Genomic DNA, 27,809 nt, shown 5'->3' on the forward strand with positions numbered 1-27,809 from the left:
CTGGAAGGGGCAGGTCAAAACGCCTCAAAGAAACCCATTGCAGAGTGTTTCTAGAGACAAACATCTGGTCCGCTATCCTACTTAATCCATCTTCGACACAACACCTGCTTGCCAATGCTGGTAAAGAGTCAGGGAGGTGGTGTCAGGGTTCCTCATGTTCGGTACATCATTGCTTTACCTTGACGCAGATAAGCCATCCTCATTACAACTTCTGCCACTTCTGACCATGAAAACCATTGGTCAAGCTCACATCCAATGTGAGAAGTGTCACTTGCAGACTGCACATCTTTCGAGGTGTCCAGCATCGGCAGCGATCACAGAAGAAAAAGAAGCAAATCAAATGGCAGATCAACCAATATTGATAGGTATGGGAAACACTGATTATCAGCACATTGCTTGTACTTTTTAACCTTAAATAGCCAGATTCATGTGGCTTTCCTCAATTCACATTAGGTCATTCAGCATGCCAAGTGATCAGTTAACTCTCTTGTAATGACAGATGATTTGTAGCATGTGTTGGTCTCAGACACACATGCTATCCACATTCCTGCCACCTAGTGTTGGGCTCTACAACTTGTTTTTCGCAATGTAGCCTTTTGTTGCTGAAGCAACGCCGAGTCTTCTACTCTTGGAGTGAATACGCCTGTTCAATAGCACCTTCGTTAGATTGTTTTTATTTTCTCCGCCATTGGGTTCGTACATATAGCACTGGAGCTCCGTACATTGTTGGCGCCCTTGTTTAAAAAAAAGAAAAATTAAACCACATTTTATTAGGTTTTCGCAAGAAATCTGCATCATACATTAAACCTATTCACGATAAGCATTGTACCTATATAAGGCTTAGCCGCTCTGTGGTATCTTAAACTGAATCCCTTATAACTTAACTTCCCCCCTCCCTCCTCCCCCCTTGAGTTGCATGTGAAGTGATGTGGGAGTATCGCTGGGTTCTGTTATGTTATGTTATGTTAAAAGGTTTTCTAACGCGCACGGTCACCAATTGGTTTCATGGCGCTCAAAGACAAAGCAGGGAGGGAAGGCAGAGCGGTTTATTCGTGAGCTAGCTGGAAAAGATGGGTTTTAAGGAGTTTGCGAAAACATGTATAATCTGGACACAGTCGAATAGTGGAGGGAAGGGAGTTCCAGGTAGAGGGGGCAAGGAAAGAAAAACAGGAGCCGCCATGTTTTTTCCGTTTAAACCTGGGGATGATTAAGAGGTTGTGAGCAGAGGATTGAAGATTCCTCGAGGGAATATGGCGTTTAAGGCTGAGGGAAGTGAAAGCTGGGGCAAGACCAAGGAGTGACTTAAAAACAGTACATCCCAGTTTGAAAATGCATCGTGAGGCTACTGGGAGCCAATGCAGTCTCCTCAGCAGGGGCGAGACATGTTGGTGCTTAGGCTGTTGAAAGACCAGTCTGGCCGCCTGATTTTGCACCAGCTGGAGCCGATGAAGATGGTAAGCAGGGATCCCTACATACAGGGAGTTGGTGTAGTCGATACGAGAGGTGACAAGGGCCATGATGACAAGTATAAGAGCCTCTATGGTGAGGAACCTTCGGATTTTACCAATTCTGCGCAGATGGTAAAAGCATGCAGAAGTGACGGCGTTAATTTGAGGTCTCATAGACAAGTCACTAGAGATAATCACGCCGAGGCTCCTCACGGTATCGACGGGACAGGGTGGGGGGCCAAGAGATTCTACTAGGTCTTAATAGATCGTGCCTTTTATTTCGGTGCGCTGGAAGGCTGACTAATCCGTTCCCACCTGTTCGTCCCCACTCCTCTCCTGGTCCTGTACTATCGACCGCGGGGAGCCAGCGGGGCTGCCCATCAGCTATTCATTTGCCTACAAGGCTTGCCCATGCCCTTGCTTGATCTATTTGACCTATTCCTCGTCTGGCTTCTCTGAGTAAAAGTCTACCTTCAGCTCCTACCCACTTTTCCAGCTCTTTTTTCCATGTGCCTATCCGAGGTCCTTCCGGCGTTTTCCAGCTCTTAGCTATTTCCATCTTAGCCAGGACATAGGCAAGGTCTTGGAATTTCCCATTCGTTTTGTTTTTGTACGTGTGTGGGAACCATCCAAATAGGTAGTTGTCTGGGGCTTGTGAAAGGTCCTTGTCGATGATGTCGCCTACTGTGCGTTTTATCTCGTCCCAGAACACTTGCAATATGGGGCAGTCCCAGAACATGTGCATTATATGGGCTTCCCTCTCTCCACATCACAGGCATGCTGCGATCTCTGTCCCAAAGTGTTCCCGAATGCAGGATGGGGTGAGGTATGCTCTGTGAAGTATGTAAAAGTTTATTAATTTATAGCGCACATTTCTAGATGCCTTCGGCGTTCTAGTATCATGTCCCAGTCTTTCTCCGGGATCAGTTTCCCCAAGTCCTCCTCCCACTGCAGTCTCCGGCTCTCCAGCGGCCTTTGCATTTCTTGCCTGATCATTCTGTAAAGATAGGAGGCCATTTTGATTGTCCCTGTGGACATTACGACATACCTGCATCCTGTAAGACCCCGAGTTTCCTCGTTGCCCACTCCCCAGTGTTTCCTGATCCTCCTAGTTACCGCTCTATGCTTCAGAAATTGACCCCCTGGCAGGTCATATGCAGCTTGCATATTTTCAAAGGGAGCATTACTGAGTTTTGGTACAGGTCTACCATTACTTTTAGGCCTGCCTCATCCCAGTACTCTCCCTGCAATAAGTAGTGCTGCATTGTTATGGACAAGTCCGGGTAGTACGGGATCTTAGTGCCTACTCGTCGCAGGTATCTAGCCCAACAGTGTACCACCACTCTGGTCTCCACCTTGTCTTCCGACAAGTTCCTCCGCACCCGCAGTACTATTCTCGCATGGGTAGCAGCATCCAGCGCGGTCGGGTGCTGTTCACTGTTGCGGTGCCGTTTGGCTGCTAGCCATTGGATCAGCCAGTACAACTGGGCTGCTATGTAGTATCCCTCAAAGTCGGGGACCGCTAGCCCCCCCTCAGCCGCAGGGTGCTACAGCGTTGCCAGGGCTACCCTCTGCGTCCCGTCCCCCAGATAAAGGACACTACCATTGAGTCCAGGTCCTTAAATGTCGCTTGCGGTATCCACACCGGGAGAGTCCCGAAATAATACAATAATCTCAGAAGTGCCACCATCTTCAGAACTATCAAGAGAAGAGATATACCTCTGACACCATTGATCAGATTTTTCTTATACCACAGCTGTCTTCTTAATTAACTCTGGGATGCATTTATTTGTAGTTTCATACTTTGGAAACCAGCCTGATTGGCTGATTTCCAAAGTTTAGTTCTTTTTACAAAAAGACTGAGATAGGCTATGTTTTATTGTACCGCGAGACTCCCACCTCGTCGGCGGGGATGATTCTAAGCATGTGAATCTATGAAAGATACCAATACTGGATAACTGAAGTTACAGGTAAGTAAGTCGTTTTCATCTGTGCTTAGTTTCGCAGTGTGAATCTTTTCTGGATTCACATGCTGTGCATTATTGCGCCATCTAGTGATTGGGTCCGGTATTTTCTCCTTTTTTGTAGTCCTCTTTTAGATTTTTTTTTGTTGATGGGCATCCACATACCTCTTTTTGGATTCCCTTGTAAAGTCATGCTGCTTGCTTCCTCCGGAAGCTCCTACCTTTGGTCGCCATCTTTAGATTTTGTTTTTCTGCCGTTGGGTCTGAATGCTTGCTGAAGGATCTCCAATACGAGGAAGACAGTTTTGTAGAAGTTTGTCGAAAACATCAACGAAATTGAAGACCAACACCAGACCAACACCAGCGAAGAGGTACCAGAGGTGATATCTGCAGAAAAGGATAGTATCCTATGTTGGGGGGTAAAGAGTTCCATAGTTTGGCTGCTTGAACAGAGAAGGATGTGACACCCATGTTTTTTTTCTTGTATGGTGGGATTTAGAGGCGAGATGCTCCTTTAGAGCGGAGGTTCCTTTGTTGAATGTGTTTGGTGATTTTATTCCTGATGAAGAGTGGTCCTATTCCATCTATTGCTTTGTGGGTAATACAAAGCATCTTGAACGTGGATCTTCTGGCAACCGGTAATCCATGCAGGGCTTTCAAGGCAGGGAGATGTGGTCTCGTGGTTCGATATGTAAGAGTAGTCTGGCAGCCGAGTACTGAATCTGTTGTAGTCTTTTCATGGTCGTTAAAGATGATCCGTGGTAGAGGCTATTGGCGTAATCGAGTTTGGATCCCAAATGAGGGAAAATTCGTTGCAGCGTTTTTATAGTAGCAAAGCTTGATCTTGCTAGTTTATCCACTTGGGGCATTCATCAACAGCTTGGAGTCCATGGTCATTCCGAGGTTTCTTACTTCCTTCGATACATTAGGCAGTGATCCCAGTTCATCAGGCCATGCGGCAAGCGGGTTGTAATTTTTCCGATCGCCACACGTGAGTATTTCAGTTTTTAAGCATTCAATTTGAGATGGCTCCAAGTCATCCACTGATCCACGGCTCTGAGACAGCTGAAACTTGGTGAGTTTCCAATGTCTTTGGGGCATTCCAGTTGAAGGAGTATTTGCGTGTCATCTGCATAGTGATCGGCAAATGCAGGACAAGCAGAATGACACTAATATTAACTGCTCCACAGTAGGCAAGACGAACATGGTTCTGTAGTAGGGGATCTCTGTGTATAGTCATAATCTAGTAAATAGTCCCGCCCATGTGCATGGACCCCGGAGCAATCAAAAATAATCTCCTAAAGTGTCGGAAAAATGCAGAACTGCACAGACACTTAAGAGAGAATTTAAAGACATATAATGCAGCCTATAAACAGGCTACACTGTCCAGTACTTCAACTAGAAATTCCACCAAAAATCCACAAACAGCAAAGCCTGTCCAGATTTCCTTTGCCCTAGCAGTAAAAACCCTCTGAAATGATAGAGAGGAAGGCATGGACAGACAAGCCCCATAGGCTGCCATTATGTGGCTCAAAACAGGGTACTGTGCCTTTAAGAGAACTTTCCAGAACTTCACAGTATCCCAGAATGCACTGCAGGTCCCTTTTACTTTCAGTTCTTTTTTACGGCTCCTGCAAGCAGGACCCTGGAGCATTGAGCTCTCCCTTTTTAAGGGTTTTTGGTGATTTTTTCACTACTTTTCTCAAGTTAAGTGCTTTATTGTACTTTGGTGCCTTTCTCCTTGGTTCTTGCACTCTGTTTTTTGTCAAATATGCCTGCTTTATTTGATAAATGCCCGGAGTGCTCCAGGAAGAAGGCCAAATTGGATCCCCATGAGGTGTGTATCCTCTGCCTTCCCTCTTCACATATCCCAGAGGAGTGTGTGATATGTCAAGGCTTCTCTGGCAGGACCCTGAAGGACAGAAAGAAGATAAGACTTCAGGGCCTCGAGGAAAGAAGATTGAAGGCACAAGGTGGGTCTGGAGGGGCTGCTTCTGCCCATGCTGAGGCCTCTGGGGGGCTTCCCAGGGGCAGGAAGGCCAGCAAACGTCACCATTCTCCGCCTGGGTCTGTTGCGCCCATTACGGCGTCGAGAGGAATGACTACGGTCTGCTCCCCATCGTCGGAGACCAAACGACGTCGATGCTCGGCGTCGAGGGATGTTACTAGACCATCGAAGTCCCCGGTGACGGTCTCTTCGTCGTCCTCATCGGCGTCGAGCTTTCGACGTCGACAGGCCAGGCGTCGGCGCTCGCCGTCGAGGCGACACCACCGTTCGCCGTCGGGGAAGAGGCGGCGTTCGGCATTGAGGGAGTCCTCGTCGTCAAGGCCGCCGTCGAGGCACAAGTCGCCGTCGAAGCACGGGTCGACGTCAAGGCCCAGGTCGCCGTCGAGGCACACATCGCCGTCGAGGCATGGAAGATCGCCGTCGACGCATGGAAGATCGGCGTCGAGGCGCAGACGGCCGCCGTCGAGGCACCGGAGATCGCCGTCGAGGCGCCGACGATCGCCGTCAAGGCGCCGACGGTCACCGTCGAGGCGTAGAAGATCGACGTTGAGGCGAAAGCGTTCGTCGCCGGAGACGAGGGGCTCGACGTCAGGAGGCCGGAGCTCGCCGTATGGTCGCCGTTCCTCGACGTCAAAGAGAGGCAGAAAGAGGCCTGACGCCGTGGGAAGTTCGCCAACGTCCCAGGCGGGTAAAGATGGAGGTTCGCCGGGCTCGGTGTACTCCGAGGTGTATACCCCGTCGGGGAAGGTGACTCCCCCTCCTCCATTGCCGAGGGCCTCCCTCCGAGGACTCCTTCTCCTCCTCCGTTGCCTCCACCGCAACCTGGACCAGGGTTACCAGCGAAGCCGCCTCCAATTCCACCGAGGTCGACTTCGTTGCCTATTCTTCCTACGCCTCCCAAGGGTACGCCTAAGCCGAAGGCCTAGTCCAAGCCGAAGTCACCCGATCCGGTTGATCGCCCTCGGCCGAGGAGTTCACGTTCTCGCTCCGGACGGAGAGGAAGATCTAGGAGTCGTCATAGATCCTCCACCAGATCAAGGCGCCGCCATAGGAGGCGGGGGTCTAGGTCCCGCACGGACTTTTCCAGGACCCATTCCTACTCCCCGACCTTATCGGACTCCCCAGAGACCAGGGTTTCTCCAGTGGATGACATTGCCACTTTCCAGGAGGTCCTCCTGAGGGGGGCTGCGATGTTTGGTATCGCTGTGACGGCTCCTACACCTTCGACGTCAGTGATATTCGAGACGCTTCACAAGAGGCATCTGTCTCGCCCCTTGCTTCCACTAGTACCTGGATTGAAGGAACCCGCAGAGGAGCTGTTCCTCACACCGGCGGTGGTGAAGGCCGCTCCCTCCCGACTTCTAAAGAAGTACAGGGCCCCGGATTCGGACCCTGCCTTTCTGAGAGTTGATCCGGTACCGGATTTGGTGATAGTGACGGCGGCCAGGAAGCTACACTCTACCTCCCCGTCCTCCACCGTGCCTCCAGATAAAGAGAGTCGATGGATCGACTCAGCTGGGAGGAAGGCATGTGGGACGGCATCCACAGCCACGAAGGCGTCCAGCGATGCAGCTCTGCTTGGACGTTATGACCGGGCGCTGTGGGACTCCCTGCAACAGTTCGTGGAACTGCTACCAAGAGACAAGAGGGAGGACTTCCAAGAGATCCTCAAGGAAAGGATGCTGGTGTCCAATCAGGTCATCAGCGCGGCTGCGGATGTCTACTTGTTGGCTGCCCATGGTTACTGCCATGGAATCAATCAGCGACGACATGCCTGGCTCCGGCTCACGTCACTCAAGCCGGAGGCCCAGCAGCGGGTGGCCAACCTGCCTTTTTCCGGGGATACTTTGTTCGGAAATCACGCAGATGATGAGATGGCCCGCATGAAGGCGGAGGCGGAGACCCTTACGGCTGTGGGCTTGGAGAAGCCCAAAGACAAGAAATCCTTCAGGCCTTTCCAGAGGCGCTACGGCGCACAAGGAAGAGGACGGGGACAGTCTTCGGGACAGCAGCAGAACAAGGGCCCGGCCGGGTCTCGACCCTGAGCGGTTACTTCCCCTTCATCCGTTACCCGCTCCGGTGGGGGGAAGCGTTCAATTTTTTCTGGCAGAGTGGAGAAAAATTACTCGGGACAAGTGGGTGCTGAATATTGTTTGCAATGGATACAGTCTTCGGTTCATCAGCCCTCCTCCAGCGATCCCTCCTGTCAGCTCGCAGTATCAACTGCGCGAGCTCCAGGCGAAGGCCGATATCCTGTTAAGGAAAAGGGCGATAGAAGACGTACCTCTGTCTCAAAGAGGAAGAGGTCTGTACTCCCGGTTCTTCCTGGTTCGCAAGAAGGACAAGAACGAGTTCAGGCCCATTCTGGACTTGCGGCAGGCAAACAAGTGGATTCGCAGAGAAGTTTTGCATGCTGTCGTTGCATCAGATTTTTCCTCAGTTGCAACAGGGGGACTGGCTTTGTGCCATAGACCTACAGGATGCGTACTTCCACGTGCCCATCGCGTACAAACACAGGAAGTTTCTGCGATTTCAAGTCGGCACCAACCATTATCAATACACAGTGCTGCCATTCGGGCTGAAATCTGCGCCCAGGACATTCTCGAAGTGCATGGCAGTGGTAGCGGCAAATCTCAGGAAGAACAAGGTGTTTGTCTACCCGTACCTGGACGATTGGTTGATCAAGGCCTCCTCCTTCTCGGAAGCTCAAGCAGACTTCCAGAAGACGTGCGTTCTCTTGAACAAGTTGGGGTTGCACATCAACATGTCCAAGTCTGTCCCGATCCCGGTCCAGTGCATTCAGTACTTGGGAGCCACCATCAATACGCTGTCAGCAAGCGTGTCTCCTTCGGAGGAGCAACGGCGATCGATCCTTCAGAAGGCTCAGGCTCTTATGACTGCTCCATCTACAACAGTGAGGACGGTGTCTTCTCTACTGGGGTCGATGGCCTCTTGTATCTTCCTCACTCCTCGTGCACGACTACACATGAGACCTCTGCAGGAGTGCTTGGAGGACCAATGGGACCAGAGGAAAGGATCTTGGGACGACAAGATACGACTGTCTCTGCATGCTCTTCAGTCTCTGAAGTGGCGGTGTTCAGCGGAGAATCTCCTCAGAGGGGTTCCCTTCCACAAGGACATTCCTACTCAGACTATCGTGATGGATGCTTCTCTCCACGGCTGGGGAGCGCATTCGGGAGACTTACAGATTCAAGGCATGTGGTCTCCGATGGAGTCCACGTATCACATCAATTTCCTGGAACTCAGAGCTGTTCACTTGGCACTGAAGGCTTTTCATCCGTCCTTCCAGACCACCTCTCTGCTTGTACAGACGGACAATACGACCACGATGTATTACTTCAACAAGCAAGGGGGCTCGAGATCGCGCACCCTGTCTCGGGAGGCGCAGACGATCTGGCACTGGCTTCTGGCCAGAGGATTGACGATAACGGCTACCCATCTACCAGGTGAGCAGAATGTTCAGGCAAACACACTGAGCAGACTGATTCAGGAAAACCACGAATGGGTCATAAACGACGAAGTACTAGAAGAAGTCTTCGAAAGGTGGGGGACTCCAGACGTAGATCTGTTCGCCACCGCCGAAAACAGCAAATGCCGAGACTTCGCCTCCAGGTACTACCAGCAAGGGACGCTAGGAAATGCTCTCTGGATCAACTGGTCAAACAGCTTTGTGTACGCTTTTCCACCCATTCCCCTGATTCCAGCGGTGCTCATCAAGCTGTCTCAGTCCAGGGCACGAATGATCCTGATTGCCCTGGAATGGCCCAGGTAGTGGTGGTCCACGGACCTGCTTCACAGGTCTCTCCTTCCTCACATACGGCTGCCGTGCAGGCCGGACCTTCTCACGAAGTTGGGGGGCAGATGTTGCACCCCAACCTCTCGTCTTTGAGTTTGGCGGCATGGCTCCTGAGATAGTGCAATATGGCCATTTGAATCTGCCCGAAGATTGCATGGACATACTGAAGGAGTCTAAGCGACCTTCCACTCGGACCTCTTATGCTTACAAGTGGAAGAGGTTTTGTATCTGATGTGCGTCCAAGAACTTTGACCCAACGACGTGCAAGGAAGATGTCATCCTTCCTTACCTTCTACATTTGGCGAGGTCTGGCCTTAATGTTCATTCCATTAAGGTTCATCTCGCTGCATTGACTGCCTGCAGGAAAAGCCCTTCACAGACTTCCTTCTTCCAGATCCCTGTGATCAAAGACTTTTTGGAAGGCTTGAAGAAAGTGTTCCCTCCTGTCAGGCTTCCTTCGCCTTCATGGGAATTGAATGTGGTGCTGTCCAGATTGATGAAGGAGCCTTCTGAACCCATTCATAAGGCTTCGTTGCAGCACCTGTCCTGGAAGGCGGCGTTCCTCGTGGCCATTACATCGGCCCGCAGGGTGAGTGAAATTCAGGCGTTGTGTTGCCAAGAACCTTATACTGTCTTTCATGCTGCTAAGGTTGTTATGCGTACTCACCCTAAATTTCTTCCCAAGTTTATTTCTGACTTTCATGTCAACCAGACTATAACTTTGCCTACGTTTTTTCAGAATCCTTCGTCTCCAGCGGAAAGGTCCTTGCATTTCCTGGATGTTAGGAGGGTGCTGAAATTTTATCTGGATAAGACCAAAGATATTCGTAGGTCAGACCAATTGTTCATCAATTATGGATCAGTCAGGACGGGTCTTGCGACCTCTAAGCAGTCCATCTCTAGGGGGATTGTGTCCTGCATACAACTGTGTTACCAGAAAGCTAATAAGACCTTAGGAGGTAAGCCTAAGGCTCATTCCACCAGGGGCAAAGCTGCCACGACAGCCTTGCTCCGTAATGTGCCGATTGCAAAAATATGGAAGGCCGCCACGTGGAAGTCGGTTCATACCTTTGCTAAGCATTACTGTCTGGACACTGATGCCAGAGCAGATGCTCAGGTTGGACAGGCTTCGCTGCGGAATTTGTTCGCACAATAGTGGTGTTGATTTCTTTCTCCACCGCCGCTTTGGTGTGGGGATGGGCTTGCCATTCTATTCACTAGATTATGACTATACACAGAGATCCCCTACTACAGAAGGAGTCGTTTCTTTTCTGTAACTCCAGTTCTGTAGTAGGGGTGTCTCTGTTATAGTCATAAGCGCCCGCCCTCCTCCCCGGTGGAGAGATATTCATGTAAGGAATGCTACAGGTCTGGCGTGTTAATTCTTCAAAAAGAACTGAAAGTAAAAGGGACCTGCAGTGAATTCTGGGATACTGTGAAGTTCTGGAAAGTTCTCTTAAAGGCACAGTGCCCTGTTTTGAGCCACATAATGGCAGCCTATGGGGCTTGTCTGTCCATGCCTTCATCTCTATCATTTCAGAGGGTTTTTGCTGCTAGGGCAAAGGAAATTTGGACATGCTTTGCTGTTTGTGGATTTTTAGTGGAATTTCTAGTTGAAGTACTGGACAGTGTAGCCTGTTTATAGGCTGCATTATGTCTTTAAATTCTCTCTTAAGTGTCTGTGCAGTTCTGCATTTTTTCGACACTTTAGGAGATTATTTTTGATTGCTCCGGGGTCCATGCACATGGGCGGGACTATTTACTAGATTATGACTATAACAGAGATACCCCTACTACAGAACTGGAGTTACAGAAAAGAAACTACTCCTTCTCAAAACTAATGGAAATAGCCCAAGGGAACTTCCTAAAACAACTGGATCTGTTGTCAATGGAAAAAGGAAGGTTACTACACCCAGAACTAGAGGCTTTGAGCCTAGCAGCATTGCTCTTGAGGATGTAGAGTTTGGTCATCTACTACCAGAAATCACAATGGCTGTTCTAAGAGAAGCAAGAAATCCAACAACAAGAAAGTGTTGCGTAGGAAAGTGGAATAGCTACTTATTTTGGTGTATTCAAAATTGACTAAAAGGGAACAATACTAAGGACAAAACAGTGTTAAAATATTTAAAAGTTTAAAAGTTCATTTAGCAGCAGTAGTGACACAGGCCATTTTGGAAGACGTTTTTTCACATAACCGGTAATAAAGAGGTTCTCGGAAGTGGCAAAAAGAATAGCATCGCCAAGGAAGATTCCAGCACCCACATGAAATCTTAAATGTGGTACTCACACAATTAACGAAAGTATCTTTCGAAGCAGGACGTAAGGTATTGTTACAAATACCGACCTTTATGTGTAGTTCTGCAGTTTGAAACATTTTCTGGATTCACAAACAACACACCCACCTCCACCAAGAAGATGATGAAAGAAGCAAAAAAAAAATCTGAAGATGGTGACCAAAGGTGGGAGCTTCTGGAGGAACCAGTATAAGGTCACTAGGCAAACCAAATGTGGGGGTATGTCGATTCCCACCAACAAAGAAAAAAATATCAAAGAGGACTACTAAAAGGAGAAAATTCCAGACCCTACCACTAGATGGCGGAATAATGCACAGAAACGGAATCCAGAAAATTCTTCAAGCTGCAAAACTACACCTAGTGGTAAGAAAGTATAAATGTTCTCGCATGGATTTGTTTATGGATCCTCTTGTGAGTGGTGATGGAAGGACACCTTGATCAGCTCATAATTCTGCATGGGTCGATTCTCCCCACCCCCCCACCCCCCTCCCCCCAATCTGAAGATGGTGACCAAAGGTGGGAGCTTCTGGAGGAACCAGTACAAGGTCACAAGGCACACCAAATGTGGGGGTATGTCGATTCCCACCAACAAAGAAAAAAATATCAAAGAGGACTACTAAAAGGAGAAAATTCCAGACCCTACCACTAGATGGCGGAATAATGCACAGAAACTGAATCCAGAAAATTCTTCAAGCTGCAAAACTACACCTAGTGGTAAGAAAGTATAAATGTTCTCGCATGGATTTGGTTATTGATCCTCTTGTGACTGGTGATGGAAGGACACCTTGATCAGCTCATAATTCTGCATGGGTCTATTCTCCCCCCCCCCCTATCAAAGCACTTGCTTTGCTGGCTCACATCTTTGTTGGACTTACTCTAGAATGATTGAACTCTATTTTTTGTCCCATCTAGTAAGTTGTCTGGTTCTCCAATAACATGGATGGATTGCTCTCAACGCTATGGCACAGCAGCACAAGACACTCTCCAGTTGTCTTCCCGACATTCAGGTATCCAAAGAAAGGAGCAATTACTAATGTATGATCAGACTAATGCCACCCCAAAACTTTCCATGCCTCCTGGTCTATCATTGCCTTCCTTTCAACTCAGTGCAAGTGGCCAGTGCTGTCTGCCACTTCACTCCAGTAACTACCCCCGCACTGGTCAGAGGACAAAATCTGGGTCCTAACTGTGCTCCCAGTTACAAAATGGGCAGACAGCTTCTCACCAGGGTTTTTGATGAGATTGAGGTATCTTGCACTATTCTCATTGGGGCCACTGCTTTTTACTGAACTCCCCGACACACCCATGTTCAATCTTAGGAGACTATCGGATGCCAACTTGTCCACAGCTGTATCTTCTCCAGAGACTCACAATACCTGTCATGTTGAAAGTCACTGCTCCGTTGTGTTGATCGTTCTGAGCGCTTTTCATCAGAGTGTGTGGGGCACCACAGCCCTTCACCATGCCTACTCAGTGCCAGGCTCCTCAACCACTTACATTTATTACAAAGTAGAATAATAAAGGTTTTCTAATATAGCTAATAATGTTTGCCCAGTTAGACAGATGGATTAAGGATTCTACTGCATGCCACAGATTCCCATTTAAAATGAGATACCATGTACGAATGGTTAAAATCGTTGTAATTCTAAGACTAAAGTAAGCACGTTCTGGATTAAGTGGAGTGGAAAAGTGGAACATTATCCAAAGGCTAAGGGGTGGATGGCATGGAGGGACCAAGCATCAGGTGTTAACATTTACAGATGATCACCCATTAAGATGTCGTAAAATGAACGAGTTTGAAAAATTTACTTTCGTCCTTCAGATCAAAACAGGAAATGGATTGTAGTGTACATATGTACAGTGGTTCATAACCCAATGAGGTTCCGTAACACTTCAAGGTGTTAGTGTAAGTGACCGCTCCATCTGTGGATGTGTGGGAATCGTTTGCTGTTGCGCAGATCTTTAAGCTGCCCTTATGCATGGACCTAGAAGGGTAAAGAAAGTAGAATTGGACCTAAAACAGAGGCCATCATTCACTAGTCGGACCTGCACACAATGGAGTCATCTAAAAGTTTCTGCAGAGAAGCCAAGGATTCATCAGTAGTAGTCTCTTCAAAGTAAGGCTTAAGCAGGTTGGTAACAGCCATGTGCATTACATATTTCTTGGACTTAGTTCACTGTGAAAAAATAAGGCCTGCATTGTTCCACAGATTATATGTGGACTTATTGAAGTCGCTGTAGTGCTATCTTTAGTGAATGTATCTGTAATAAAGTGGTTCAGTCACAATGTAGTTGGTGTTAGCTAGATTTATTCAGTATTACAATACGGAGAAACACCCCAGCCACGGGCACCTTACAACTACTGCTCTTCTCTCACAACGATCTTCTCCTGGAATCCCGACACGCAAGAATTCAAATTGAATTGTGACATAGCCCATCTCACTGTGCTCAGGGTGACACTAAGCAACCCATTTACCACACGCCTTCCCCTTTATAATTTTTTTTTTTTTTAAACAAACACACCAAAAGAACTGTGCATTAACAATCAAACACAACGGAAACAAAAAAACACAAGAGCCAGCGAATAAGGAGGACCTAGCAGCTTCAGAAACTCATTACAGCATTATATTGAACATAATCTTTTAAGTAATTAGGAGGGACTACTGGTCTAACACTCCTTCTCACAGTTGGAGGAATCACAGTTTTAGAGGTCTGAAACTCCTTCTCACATCTGACACACTCCCGCCGCAGCTGCCACAATCGCTAACCCTTGTCTCCTTCCTCTTCATCCGTACCAAAGTTCCACACAGACATTCGACTAGGATTCCACACTCTGGTATCCGTACTTTTTACACCATTCTTAATTAACTTCACCACCTGAATGGGTTTTGAAAACTTTGCCCGTCCGCCTGGAAACTATGGGGCATATTATCAAGAAACTGCGTTAACTTTATTGCCGCTTTAGCGGCAGAAAACTGCCGCTAAAGCGGCGATAATGGGCTTGATAATATGCCCTTGTGAATTCCCATAGAAGCCCATGTTCTGGTGTGAACATGGGTTTCTATGGGAATTCTCTACGGCGTATTATCAAGCCCATTATCGCCGTTTTAGCTGCAGTTTTCTGGCGCTAAAGCGACGATAATGTTAACGCCCTGCTTGATAATATGCCCCCTGATTCTTACCAAATATCCTACTTTAACAACAGTGATCTTGACACGATTCCTGTCGTCAAACAGTTTCTTCCTCACGTTCATACTTTACTTTTCCTCGTCCAACAAAGACATCTTTTCACCTCTAACTTCACACTTACTCACATCCCAGCTAGGTTTTAGCAGACAACTTGCTCTTCAATTCTTAGAGTTCAAACAGAGCCCTGCCTTCACAGAATAAGATGTTACACAATACGCACCTTTCTGCATACTTCATCCCTCCAATCCAAACCACCATCCTTAGCCACTCTAATAGTTTCTTTTAACGCCCGGTTACAATGTTAGACAACACCATTCAACTGTGGGTAATATAAGGCACACTTGGAATGCACAATTTCTCTTTCAGTCAAAAAGACTTCCATCTCGTTTGACACCAACTGCACACCGTTGTCAGTCAACAATTTGCCAGGTATGCCCTCACGTTCAAACAGATCTTGTAATAAAGTTATTACATGCTTAGTTTCAATGCCCTTGGGTACAACTATCTCAGGCCAAAGTGAAAAAAGATCCAATCTAACCAATACATAGTACGTCCCACTTAGATCATGAATGGGTCCCACAAGGTCAAAAGCAATTTCCTCCCATGGACCCGTTGGCAAATGTGTCATCACCATAGTTTGTATTCTCTGCATTAAAATGTTATCACTCATCATGCATTGCACACGCTCATGAACCGACCTCTCTCACTCGAGATCCATACCCAGCCACCAATGTTTTGCCCTCAATCTTTGTTTGGTCTTTGAGATGCCCAAGTGACTTTCATGTGCTAACTTGAGTAATGCCCTACGCAACACCACTGGGGGCACCAGCCTGGTCCTACGAAACAACAAACCTTTAGTCTCAGACAATTCTTCTCTAACAGACCAAAATTTCTGACACACTCAATTGGAACAACCCTTCTTACTCTACCCATACCTCAATCTCTCAAAAACGTTTTGAATACCTACATCTTCCCTCACAGCTTTCCACCACTTCTCTGAAATGGTGGCACCCGCTACAACACAAACACACACTTTCTCTTCAATTTCCTCCTCATAATGTCTTGCGGTTAAGTCGTACTCAGGCACCAACCTTGACAAAGCGTTGGCGACCAAGTTCCTACACCCTGGGATGTCCTCAACCACAAAATTGTACTCTTGCCAGGCTACAATCCAGCGGGTAATCCTCCCTTACACAGCTTCAATGCCTTTATTAAGAAATATTTCTCTCAATGACTTATGATCTGCTTTCACACAAAACTCTGCACCCCATAAGAACGGTTTCATCTTCTTTACAGCTCAATGGCTCGCTAAAGCCTCTCTCTCAATGACAGAGTATTTCATTTCCAGTGCACGAAGGCTCCTAGATGCAAACATAATGGTTCTGGTGTCCGGCCCTTCTCCCTACAATAAGACTGCTCCTAGGCCCTTAACACTAGCATCAGTGGCATAGGTGCTCTTCATGCTAAGATCGAAGCTTCTCAATATGGGTGCATCAGCCAGCTCCTCCTTCAACTTTACAAACTCCTCTTCACACCTGTCGTCCCAACAAAATGATACACCTTTCTTCAATAGAAGTCTCATTCTTGAACACTTGGATGCAAAGTTAGGAATTAATTTACTATAATACTCTGCCATCCCTAAAAATGTCAACAACTCTTCCTTTCCAGTCGGAGACATCAAATCCCTTATGGCATTGACCAAACTGAATTTCGGCTTAACTCCATCCTCATAAACCTCCTGTCCCAAATACTCAATGAAAGACTGCCTGAACTTGCACTTCTCTCTCTTCATCGTCAAATTCATACATTCCAACCTCTTAAGAACCATCCTAACCCTTTAATTGTGCACTCTGGTATCAGAACCAAATATCAAGATATCTTCTTGATACCTGCTTGTTCCTTCAAAACCTTTGCCATGACTCTCTGAAAAACAGAGGCCGCAGAAACCAGCTTGAACGGCATCATTTTAAACCTTAGCCCATCTCACTGTGCTCAGAGAGACCCCAGGCAACCCAGTTACCACAGTAAGCTATGCGACTATCGTTATTGTTATGATGGCTGTACGTTTACTTTATTTATCAAAAACAAATAAAAAGATATTAAAAAAAATATATAAGGCCAGCAATTTTAAGTCACTCTGTTTATCTGATGTTCCTGAATCTCACAACCCATGCGGCCACGTGGGCAGTACGTTCGCATTTCACTCAACAGGTTTCTTTCTTTATTTTTGTAGTAAAGCTGCTGGCTCATTCCGCTGTACTTCTGCATTGTGGTCCATGCTTTTTCTTTCCTTTAATGTACGATTATGTAGGGCCCTGTGTACATTTGGTTTATTAAAAGATTTGCTGGTTTTGCTAGCAGCAGAGTGAATGAACAAGCAAGTCAGGGATGCAGACTTGTGCTTCTTTCACCAGGAAATGACTGTACCTTTATCTTTTTTTTGTAGACGCCCCCAGAACTACACAACCATCGAAATGAACAATCAAAGAGAGACCTCGGTGGACTTTTGATCAGCCTGGAAGATCTGCGGTGAATGATACTGGTACTAGTGTTTGGCGTGACTGGAATACAGAACTGAAACGAACTAGATTACTCCTCAGTTCTGTACAATGAACTTTTTCTTGAGGGGAAAAAAAAAACCATCTCAAATATTATTTTTATAAGGCGCACTGGGAGAGACTGGGTGATTTGCTCCAGTCCCTTCAGAAATTTTAGAAGTCGAATGAGAAAGGTACGAGGTGAGAAATTGAGGTTTTCTGGCTACAGTTGGGGAATGTGTGCTCCGAGCACCCGGCGCCCTTCCTAGTGATAATTCGAGGGGAGTCTATTATGTGTTCTCGATACCCCTTTACTGGACATTTTCAATGTTGCACCGTACGCCAATTTTTTTTTGTATATAGAACAATACATTTTAATAATATCTGTGATCTATGACCGAAAACTACTCAAGGAAATCTCAAGTGCCCTTTCACTGTGGATGTTTTAGCCCTGTAAGCGCTCCAATGGACAACAGGCAGTCATTTACAGCCTATCCCTGGCTGGCGCGATTATGCAGTTATGCACCTGCTCTATGCCATCCCAGCCTTGTAGGCTGAGCAAGGATATTATCGGCAGCACTGACGAGAAGCATAAAGCTGGTGCTGGCCAGAAGTGTCATGGGGGCTTTCTTCAAGCGATTTGTTTATTCTGTTTGACAGTCAAAGATTGTTATTTTAATTTTTAAGAAGGAACAAAAATAAACAGTACAAAACAAAGAAAATATTAGTTGATGCAAATTGTGGACCACGAATAACCGTAGAAGCAAATTTCAAAGTTTCATTTTTTAATAAAACTCTTTCACAACCTGGCTATGACCTTGCTTGGTGATTCAGGAAAAATATCAGTCTCTCCCAGAGTCTTCAAGGGTCTGTGTGTTAGCTAAAAGGATAAGAATTTCAGAGCAAGGCATTATCACCAAGTCCAGCCCTGCTAATTTCAGAAACACCCCTGTACAGCATAAAAAATAAACCCCACAGCTGCTAGTGCTCTATTTTTGTTTTAATGAAAAAATCCTTCACTCAAAAGAGAGGCACAGTCCCAGCCCACAAATGGCAGGTTCAAGTAACCATCATTCTTCTTAAACACTTCACATATATGACCAGAAATGGATCAGAGAACAGCTGTTTGTATCTGATACAGTATAACTCATCTGTTCTGTCAAAGCACCACAAGGCCCTTTGCTTCACTCCAGAAATATACGTAGAAGAGTAGCCCTGGTAACATCTACATTGTGAGGTGGTCATTATAATATCAAGCTGTGTGGCGGTCAAAGAAGCTCCATCTTGAACTGTCCAAAGCTAGGCAGGGCCGGTGTAGCTTCTGACATGTTGCCATAAGGAAGGCAGGCTTGGTTGAGTGGTGACTGGGCGTGGCAGAGCTGTTGTTGTTGTTGCTGCTGTTGTTGTTGGCTGAGCATGGACGTCATCTGCTGCAAAGTTCCAAGCACTTCCTGCTGGAAACGGTGCTGCTGCTGCTCATGCTGGCGTTCCATGCGATTCTGTCTTTCTGCCATTGCATGAAGGGCCTGTGTCAACTTTTGCACCTCTGCATGCACCACCTCCAGTTTCTCCGCGATTGCTTTTGAGTTCCCCACAGGCAGGGACTGGGCAAACGGCTGCCCGCTCCAGTGGCTGTTCTGGTTGGTCATGGAACATGCAGCGCCAGTTGGGATGGTCTGCGTACTGGCATCAGTAATCTGTGGGGAGAAAAACAGATATGCATTTGAAATGTTACACATCTACCACATAATGACTCAAAATATTTACCAGCTAGAAAACATGAAATGTCTAATATGCATGCAGAGTTTCCTATTCAGCCACAATGGCCCAAGCAATTCTTCTCGACTATCCAGGTTATTTTTAATTTTTTTCTTACAAGAGAAGTTTCCAAGTCTAATATCACGTCTAACTCTTAATACGCTTCCCACTGTGATGTTCAGTTTGTAAAACTTCAGGCATGTGTAACTTCTGACTACTTCCTGGTGTGATTTTCAAAACCAAATGAGTATTTCACACATTACCATTTCGTCTGTCATTTTTGCCACAGTCCTTACACACACATGGCAAGCCGTGGCCCTAGACAGACAAGGCCCAGGCTCAAAACAAGCATTTACAATGCAATGGTTTCGCCTTTGGAAAAGTTAGAGCTATTGGCATTGTAAATGACAAAATTTGTGTTTATGTATTAGTTTTGGAAACAGATAAATAAATGGCATTGTCATTTACATTGCCATTAGCTTAATCTCTCGCAAATGTGAGACCTATTGTACCCTACGGACGAGCTCAGCAGACAGCAAGTACTACCACACACACACACACCCAGAGCCACACACACCCAGAGCCACACACACACACACACACCCAGAGCCACACACACACCCAGAGCCACACACACCCAGAGCCACACACACACACCCAGAGCCACACACACACACCCAGAGCCACACACACACCCACCCAGAGCCACACACACACACACCCAGAGCCACACACACACACACACACACCCAGAGCCACACACACACACACATCCAGAGCCACACACACACACACCCAGAGCCACACACACACCCAGAGCCACACACACACACCCACCCAGAGCCACACACACCCGGAGCCACACACACACACACACACCCAGAGCCACACACACACACACCCAGAGCCACACACACACACCCAGAGCCACACACACACACACCCAGAGCCACACACACCCACCCAGAGCCACACACACACTCACACACCCAGAGCCACACACACACTCAGAGCCACACACACACACACTCACCCAGAGCACCCACCCGGTCACAAGTGGGGGCCGGGAAGGGAGGTGCCTTGGGCGCGAAACGTGGACAGTGTTACGGGGTGGCCGGCGGCCACACACAGCGGGGTGGTGCCGGTGAGGCCGTTAACGTGTGTGGGCTCCATTAAAACATGTCCGAGGAAGCGATGATACTGGACGATTGGGCAATGTGGCTGGATGGCACTGGGAGCGATCAACAGGAGGCGGGCAATCCGGGAACAGAGGACGACAGCAACGAGACACTCAAAGACGTAAATAAACAAAATGCTGCTTACCTGATAAGGAGAGGACTGAAATCGCGCAACCCACCCCTGCAGAACACACGTCCAAAATGACCAAAACATCACGGGGAAAGAAAAAAAACATACGCCCACCGCCGCATGACGTTTTAAAAAGGGGCGGAGAGGGAAAAAAACGCCGGAACGCCCACGAATCGCCTTGCACAATGACGGACGCCTCTCTCTTCCAATGGTTAGCCTCCATTTATGGAGCAAGCCAATGGAAGACAGAGGCGGGACAAAGCCACATACTATTCTCAAAAGATTTCGCCTGCGCGAACGCTGCTTCGCAGCGGATCGCCAGGCGAAACCTAAAAAGTGGGGGGTCTGTGACCTATTTGCCGCTCATGGGTGTGTTTTCTGGCCCGCAGATGTGCATGGTGAAGGGCAGGTTGCCCACGGGGGATTGGATGCAGGGACTGGCCATACACCAGGTGACCAACCACACTCTTGTCCCACTTGGGGTTTGACCACAGACGTATCATAAAATTGTGTTAATTTACATTTAAAACAATATAATTCATTGAAAAAAAACAAAGGTTACGTGGAGTTATATGTAAGATTGTAACTTACGTTGAAAAAAGTTTGTAATGCACTGAAAAAAAGGGTTAAGTGGAGTTGAAGGTAGATCTAATAATGAAAAACGTTTTTAAAACAAAATGAAGTTCGTCAGTTATATTTAAATCACCTAAGTATAACTTGTACAGCTTTGATGCACTGCTATGACATCAAATATTACATCACTGAGGACACCTCAAATCTATGTGAGTGCAAGTTATGCTTCAATCATTTATGTATAAAAGGGGAATTTCAGTGATTTTTGTGCTGAAAACTTTTTTAGTATTTGAAGACCTACATATAACTCCACTTTAACCTTTGTTTTTTCAGTGAAAAAAATATATATGTAGGCCTTGACCTCCTTAGTGCCCTGGTTAGTGCGTTCTAAAGCTTCATAAACATGCAAGTAAATTGTGCATACCGGACACACTGACAGGTGGTCCCCCGGAGGTGGCAGGCACCGGGCAGCTGGCTCAGACCTACTGGCTCTGATGCCAGGCCATGAATGGCTGCCCTGCCCCTGGATGGAATCGAGAATTTCCGTTCTCTTAGAGAACACAAAAAAGTGAAGCGCCATGTTTGAGAGCGACTTCTTTCTGGAGGAACTCCAACGGCATGTGAGGGAAGGAGCACTGTTTGCATTGCAGCTTTTGAGCTAATAATGGGCGTTTCAGAGGGAGATCTGTGAGATACAGGGCATGCTCGCCTCCGAGCCCTGGCATAAGCACCCACCTACCTGGACTAGAGGTCACTCAAGCCTGGGCTCAGCTTATACTCGACTCAAAAGCCTTCCAGTGCGCTCACATGCGGGATTGAAGCCGACGGCTTGGCTAAAGATAGCTGCAGCCAGCACCCCAACCCACTGAGCTACCGCCGGAGAACGTACAAGCGGGGATGCACGCATGTACTGAGCTCTGGAAACAGGTCGGGTACCTTACTGAGGTAGACTTAAAGGACTGCGTCCTATGAGCCAGCGGTGCTGGGTGAACCCTAACGCCCGCCCCGGTCTCCGACCTAATGCTGTCAGCTGCAGATCACTTGTGTGAATGCAGACAGGGCCAACTCAATCCCCCATCCTTCCGAGGTCGGTAAACGGAGAACCTCCAATTTAGGCAATAGTAGCGCCTGTTATTCGCAGCACTTGGAGATGATACGTGCGTTACAAAGCTCTACACAAACATAACCAATCAAGTATCAATATAGAGAGAGTGTAATTTCCTTCCGTAGTAGTGAGCGTCAACCGCCGGGGGCACCCTTGCACCAGGCAGCCCATGGGTAGACAGCGCTGCAGAAGGACCTGCGCGTGCTGGAGGGGGCGGTGTTAACACGCAGGCAAGGCCGGTCTTAAAGGAATCATATACTCCCAATGACTGCCCTTGTCTCCGTCTTATCAGAGTAAGGGCTGGCGTACTTACTGATCTTCACTCTCTTTTATTTCTATTTTTAGTTGAAATGTGTTAGCATTTTTACTTTTGCTCCTATATGGATCCCAATCGAATACTACTTCTCTCTTCTGCTTTATAATTTACCTTTCTCAATTATCATTTGTAATGTACCTATTCCAAAGCAATATATTATTCGCTATCTCTGTTCTGTACAGAGCTGCTATGTCTTTTCGAATGGTCTCTAGATCTGAAAGATGTTCATTTCAGCGCCCTAACACCTGAAGGGGTTTTCGTGGCGCTTCATTAAAAAAGTATATAGATGCAAATGAATTAATGCGTCCAAGGGAGAAGCCTGCAACCCGTGCATGTGTCAGCCTATCTCGAGCAGGCCCCCTTGCCTGAGAGAGAATGACGGTAAGCATGAGAGAGGACACGTATCCGTATTCCACCCCTCACTGTGGAGCAGAGCGGCGCAGGTTGCAGCCCCCACCCACACCCACACCTTCCATTCCCAGGCGTTTGGGGTGGGCGCGCGGACAGTAAACGCTCCAATTAGGCCACTTCCCACCACGCACCGCCACGCTTCCCAAAAGCCCCCCGGCGCACATGGAGTTCATTTTAACACCGCTTTTCATAGCGCACTGAGGGACTGTCTGAAGGGGGGGGTGTGGGGGGAGGAGCGAGAGAAGGGGTGGAGAGAGTGAGGTGTGTCGGAAATCAAGTGAGGGGGAGAGGGAGTGAAGTAGAGCCAGGAATGAAGAGGACGCACCTCCCTGCCCCCTCCTGGGTCCTGCAGCTCCCTGCCCTCACCTGGGTCCTGCAGCTCCTGCCAGCTGTGACCCAGGGGCAGCGGTCCTCTGAGCCCCCCCCCCCCCCCCCCCCCACACGGGTGCGTGCGCCCTTGAAGTGCTAGTGCACAGAGAAAGGGTGTGTGTTTCTGCCCAGCCTGCACCTCCCTGCCCTTTCCTGGGTCCTGCAGCTTCCTGCGGGCCTGTGACCCGGGGGCAGCGGTCCTCTGAGCCCCCCCCCCCACACACACACACAAACCCGGGGGCATGTGCCTGTGAGTGCTATGCACAGGTAATGGGTGTGTGTTTCTGCCCAGCCCGGTTGTGATTCAGAGCCAGTGAGGGAGCCGACGGGACCGGCTCTGTGAGGGGGACACGAGGCCCAGTGTTTCCGGGAGCAGGGAGCGCCCCGAGGCTTATGTAACACCTGCATCATCCGCCCAGGCACTCTCCGTTATCAGCCAGGACTGAGCCGAAAACCTGCCACCTACCCGCGTCATTTGTCCACCCGTTGCGAGTTCGCGATTCACTGTTTCCAATTATTATCTATTGCCTTCGCTCGTTAATTCATGCACCTTCTACCCTCTGATATTAACCAGGCCTTTCTTCGTGCTCAGATGACATATGAGCTGTCTTCTTTTTACACTATATACGTCTTCTCGTCGAAGCCCAGTTTAGTGGGGTAAAAAGAGGGAACCTGCAACACAGAGCAGCCCCTTTTTCATGTAAGTGAGTTTGTTGCAATATATATGTTCTAATCCTGGCATCCCCTCCTACCCAAAATGGTGTGATCCTCAGCAACTCACCCCGACTCTTTGTCAAAGTTCCATTGAATGATATAAACAAGGCTTGATCTTTGGACGCACAAACTGATCCACCCCTCGACATTCTGTGACAAACTAGAAAGCGTTCTTGCTGGAAGCGACATTTTTGCATTTAAATCATCGCATCTGCTTCCCGTGCAGGAATCGCTGAGAGAGTCACATACCCACCTCTGGGATATAAAGTATACAGCTAGTAAATGGTACTCACTCTCCGGTGTGGTGGTCTGCGCTTGTCTGCCTCGGATCCTGTCTCAGAAGGCTTTGGTGTCACTGGTGCGAGTTTGACTCAAGCAGCACCTTCAGGAGCCGCGCCCAAGGGATGGAAACTGAAAGCACCGCTCCCTCGAGGAATCTGCCCCTGCCTGAACCAGCCCCCGTGGAGGAACGGAAAGGGGCGGCTCTAAAGGGTAACCTTTCACCCACACGCAGGGACGATTTACTAAGTTAGGGGTTTCTATGTTAGTTCCGTCCATGCCCTCCTCGCTGCTTTATTTGCATTAATCTCCAGGTACAAACAGCAGTTGGATTTCAATGTGAACAAGAATGTGACCCGGGCTCACGGAGAGCGGGAGGGGGGACGGGCACACGGAGGGGGGGACGGGCACACGGAGGGGGGAGGCGGGACGGCGGGAGGGGGGGACACGGAGGAAGGCAGGACCACACGGAGAGCAGGAGGGGGGAGAGCGAGGGGAGGGGGGACGGCGGGAGGAGGGACACAGAGGAAGGCAGGACAGCAGCAAGCACGGCCCGGCCGGACCAGATTCGGGGGCGTTCCCGGCTTTTGGCTGACGTAGCATGACATAGCCAAAAGCCAAAAATTCTCGGGAACGCCCCCGAATCTGGTCCGGCCATGACGGACGCCTCTCTGTTCCAATGGCTAGCCTCCATTTATGGAGCTAGCCAATGAAACAGTGGGCCGATTCTAGAGCCACATACTGTAACGCAATAGATTTCTCCTGCGCAAAAGCTGCTTGCGCAGCTTTTTTGCAGCCGAAACCTAAAAAGGAGGAGGTTGTTCCACTTATCCGTCTGTAGATAAACCTGTAGTACCTTTTCGCTGATGCTAGCGCAGACACCTACAAATCCCTCCCTTCATCACAGGTCCTCCTGTTCTTTTCTGTCTACATCATCCCGCAGTGATTAGATAAGAAGAATGATTTGAGTCGCACAGCTGGAGTTTCGAGTATCACTGAATTCATGGTAGTGTGCACATTGTGACCGGACCTGAACACTCTTGCCTATCTCAAGGCAAAGAGAACAGGTCATCCAATCATTAATATCAAGTAAGTTCTTGCATCAGACGACTTGTAGAATTGCAGAATGGCGAGCCCAACAATGTTTTTCCCTATGTGTTTGTTTTCCAGCAAAGAGCAGGCACACAAGAACATTTACATCTTAACACAGAACAAAAGCAGTGGTTGGAGAGGGGTTAGTTAGTCTTCACTTACAACAATGTTTTTTCATCATGAACCTATTCTATATTGAAATGCTGTACAATGATTCCAACAATGGAACACCGCCACCTCGGAGCACAATACAGCAAGGAATTTGTAAGGAAACAAATTACAGACCCGTGATGAAATGTAAAACAGGGTACTATCATCACAAAATAGAGGTGAAGGAAATGCTCCTGTACGTCCTTCCAACAAAAAGCTAGTACATCACAACAAGGTAGGGTGCTTATAAGATACACCAAAGTATCACAAGGAAGATTGTTTCCTAGATTTTAGGAAAATGCTAAGCATTTATACACAGTTATACATACCAGAATAAGTGGAAAAGCTGTCCTTTATGGAAGAGGATGCCTCACACACATAATATTGTCATGCTTCATCATCGGCATCCTCTCCCCCCACCCTGGTAAGATGGTACCACCAAAGGGGACTTAACTTCCTCGAAGACTTGGAGGTAGGAGGGAGTTCTTGAATAAAACTACTGTAAAAAGCAGGATCCAGATAGTCTAAAAATAACTTTGGGTTTCTCGGTTATCCCCTTTATTAGTGAGGACTCTAGGTATGTCTAAAAACACTGTATCAGGAGGGTAAGAAGAGCACAATGATTTTAACGTTCCTGTGGCAAGGAGCCGGAATGATTAGGTCCCCGGCCGAGGTGGATCTTTTGATGACTGTGTGACTACAAAGGACTCCACCCCCTCCCTGACCAAACTTCTGGTATCCCCTAACGTTAAGGGTTGACCTATTGAGTCGACCCTAAGAAAACCCCAGTAGTATTCACCTGGGTGCTTTAGTTGGTAATGAAGGTACATTGCCTTATAAGATAGTTTGAACCTACTGTCTAAATGCAGGGATCCTAGAGCCCTGATCAATGCCCCAGACCGGATAGGCTAGTTATTGTGGGCAGAAACATGTTGGCTAATATAAGACGGATTTGAGTCATTATTACTTGCCTGTTACATTGTTTTTAGACATCATCACTAATAAAGGTGTTAACCGAGGGACTCTAAGGTATTTTTAGATTATCTCGATCCTACTTTGTGCAGCAGTTTTATCCAAGAACTCCCTCCTTCCGCCAAGTGTTAGAGGAGGTTGAGTCCACCCTGGTGGTACCATCTTACCAGGGTGAGGAGAGGATGCCGATGATGAAGAATGACCCTATAGTGTGTGAGGCATCCTCTTCCATTAAGGATGGCTTTCCCACTTAATCAGAAATTCTGCTATGCATAACTGTGTATAAATGCTGGGCATTTTCCTAGAATCTAGGAAACTGTCTTCCTTGTGACACTTGGATGTATCTTATAAGCACTGTATCTTATTGTGATATACTATGAAAAACCGGGTACACATTACAATGTTCTCTATAGAAGAGGTGCCACTACAAAAGTGACATCAGGGGTTATTCTGGGTGTATTTCCAGATTCTAAAGGAATACAGTGCCCTAAGCTGCACCAAACGTCGTTGAACAGCTATGTAGAGGCCAGGAAATTCAACATCTAAATGCTACAGATGCTATTCTCATGTTGGAAGAAAATTATTGTTTAAAACCTCAAAGATGCCTATTTTCCCAAGCCTATGTGTCAAAGACATTGGAAGCACCTGGGATGTGTGGTAGGTTGAACATAATATCAGTTTACAGTTATACAGCTTGTAACTTGGATTTGGCTCTTGAAAGCATGAGTTACACCACAGGGTATCTAGGCGTTCTAGAAGACAGCAGGCTATATGGCTAGTCCTAAATTACTGAGAAGTAAAGAGACAGTATTCAACTTTAACCAAACTTTAAATGATTTGGTTTTAAGGAATGGCCCAAGTTAAAGGAATCCAGTGTTCGAGGCAGGTGGGCTGCTAAATTCATATCTTAGCATTAGATCGCCGCCTAGTGTTGGGTCCGGATGATCGCACATTGTTGTCCTGGAAGAGTCTTCGAAGTATCCTGAGATAGGTGGCTCCTCCCCTGGACTACAGTGCGCATGGGCATCGGCTCCATCCTCAGATTGTTTTTTTCCGCCATTGGGTTCGGATGCGGTCTCGACGTCTCTCTGTCGGAACCGAGAAAACATAACTTTAAACGGCCAAAAGACTGTGTGTTCTTGACGTCGGTATTGTTTGCGTGCGGTCTCGAGTTCTTCCGTCTCTCGGAGCCGGAATCAGCGGAGTATTTCTACTCTTCGGACATCGAGGCCTTCTCATCGCGACTCGACACCGACTTTCCAACATGGAGCGGAGCCCATTTAAACTCTGTCCGCTCTGTGGGTCCAAATACCCACATATAGACGTGCACCCGGTCTGTAACAAGTGCCTTTCGCCAGACCATGACGAAGGAAACTGCAGGGCTTGTGCGAGTTTCAGGTCAAAGAAGACTCTCACCATTCGGCGCGCGGTGCGCCTTGTGGCCAAACAAGCGGCCCCGGATCCAGAAAACATCTTCGATGACCAAGAAGAGGAGGACCAGAGCC

General features: G+C 47.7%; 2 protein-coding genes across 3 annotated transcripts in view; one reads left to right on the forward strand and one right to left on the reverse strand.

Moving 5' to 3' along the window:
- The window catches only part of LOC147685381 (uncharacterized), a 354,664-nt gene extending 336,598 nt beyond the window's left edge, over nucleotides 1–18,066 (forward strand). Inside the window, exon 14 of the mRNA XM_086941295.1 lies at nucleotides 17,167–18,066. Within this exon, the coding sequence (XP_086797421.1) occupies nucleotides 17,167–17,230 (64 nt within the window). The 3' untranslated portion in view covers nucleotides 17,231–18,066. The remainder of the gene's footprint in view (nucleotides 1–17,166) is intronic.
- Nucleotides 18,067–18,239: 173 nt separating this feature from the next.
- LOC147685383 (uncharacterized) overlaps nucleotides 18,240–27,809 on the reverse strand; it is a 102,325-nt gene continuing 92,755 nt past the window's right edge. For both annotated transcript variants that reach the window (XM_086941296.1, XM_086941297.1), the window contains exon 5: nucleotides 18,240–18,954. In XM_086941296.1, the coding sequence (XP_086797422.1) occupies nucleotides 18,526–18,954 (429 nt within the window). In that variant the 3' untranslated portion in view covers nucleotides 18,240–18,525. The remainder of the gene's footprint in view (nucleotides 18,955–27,809) is intronic.

Source organism: Lissotriton vulgaris, chromosome 10 (assembly GCF_964263255.1).
Source record: "Lissotriton vulgaris chromosome 10, aLisVul1.2, whole genome shotgun sequence".
NCBI classification, from domain to species: domain Eukaryota; kingdom Metazoa; phylum Chordata; class Amphibia; order Caudata; family Salamandridae; genus Lissotriton; species Lissotriton vulgaris.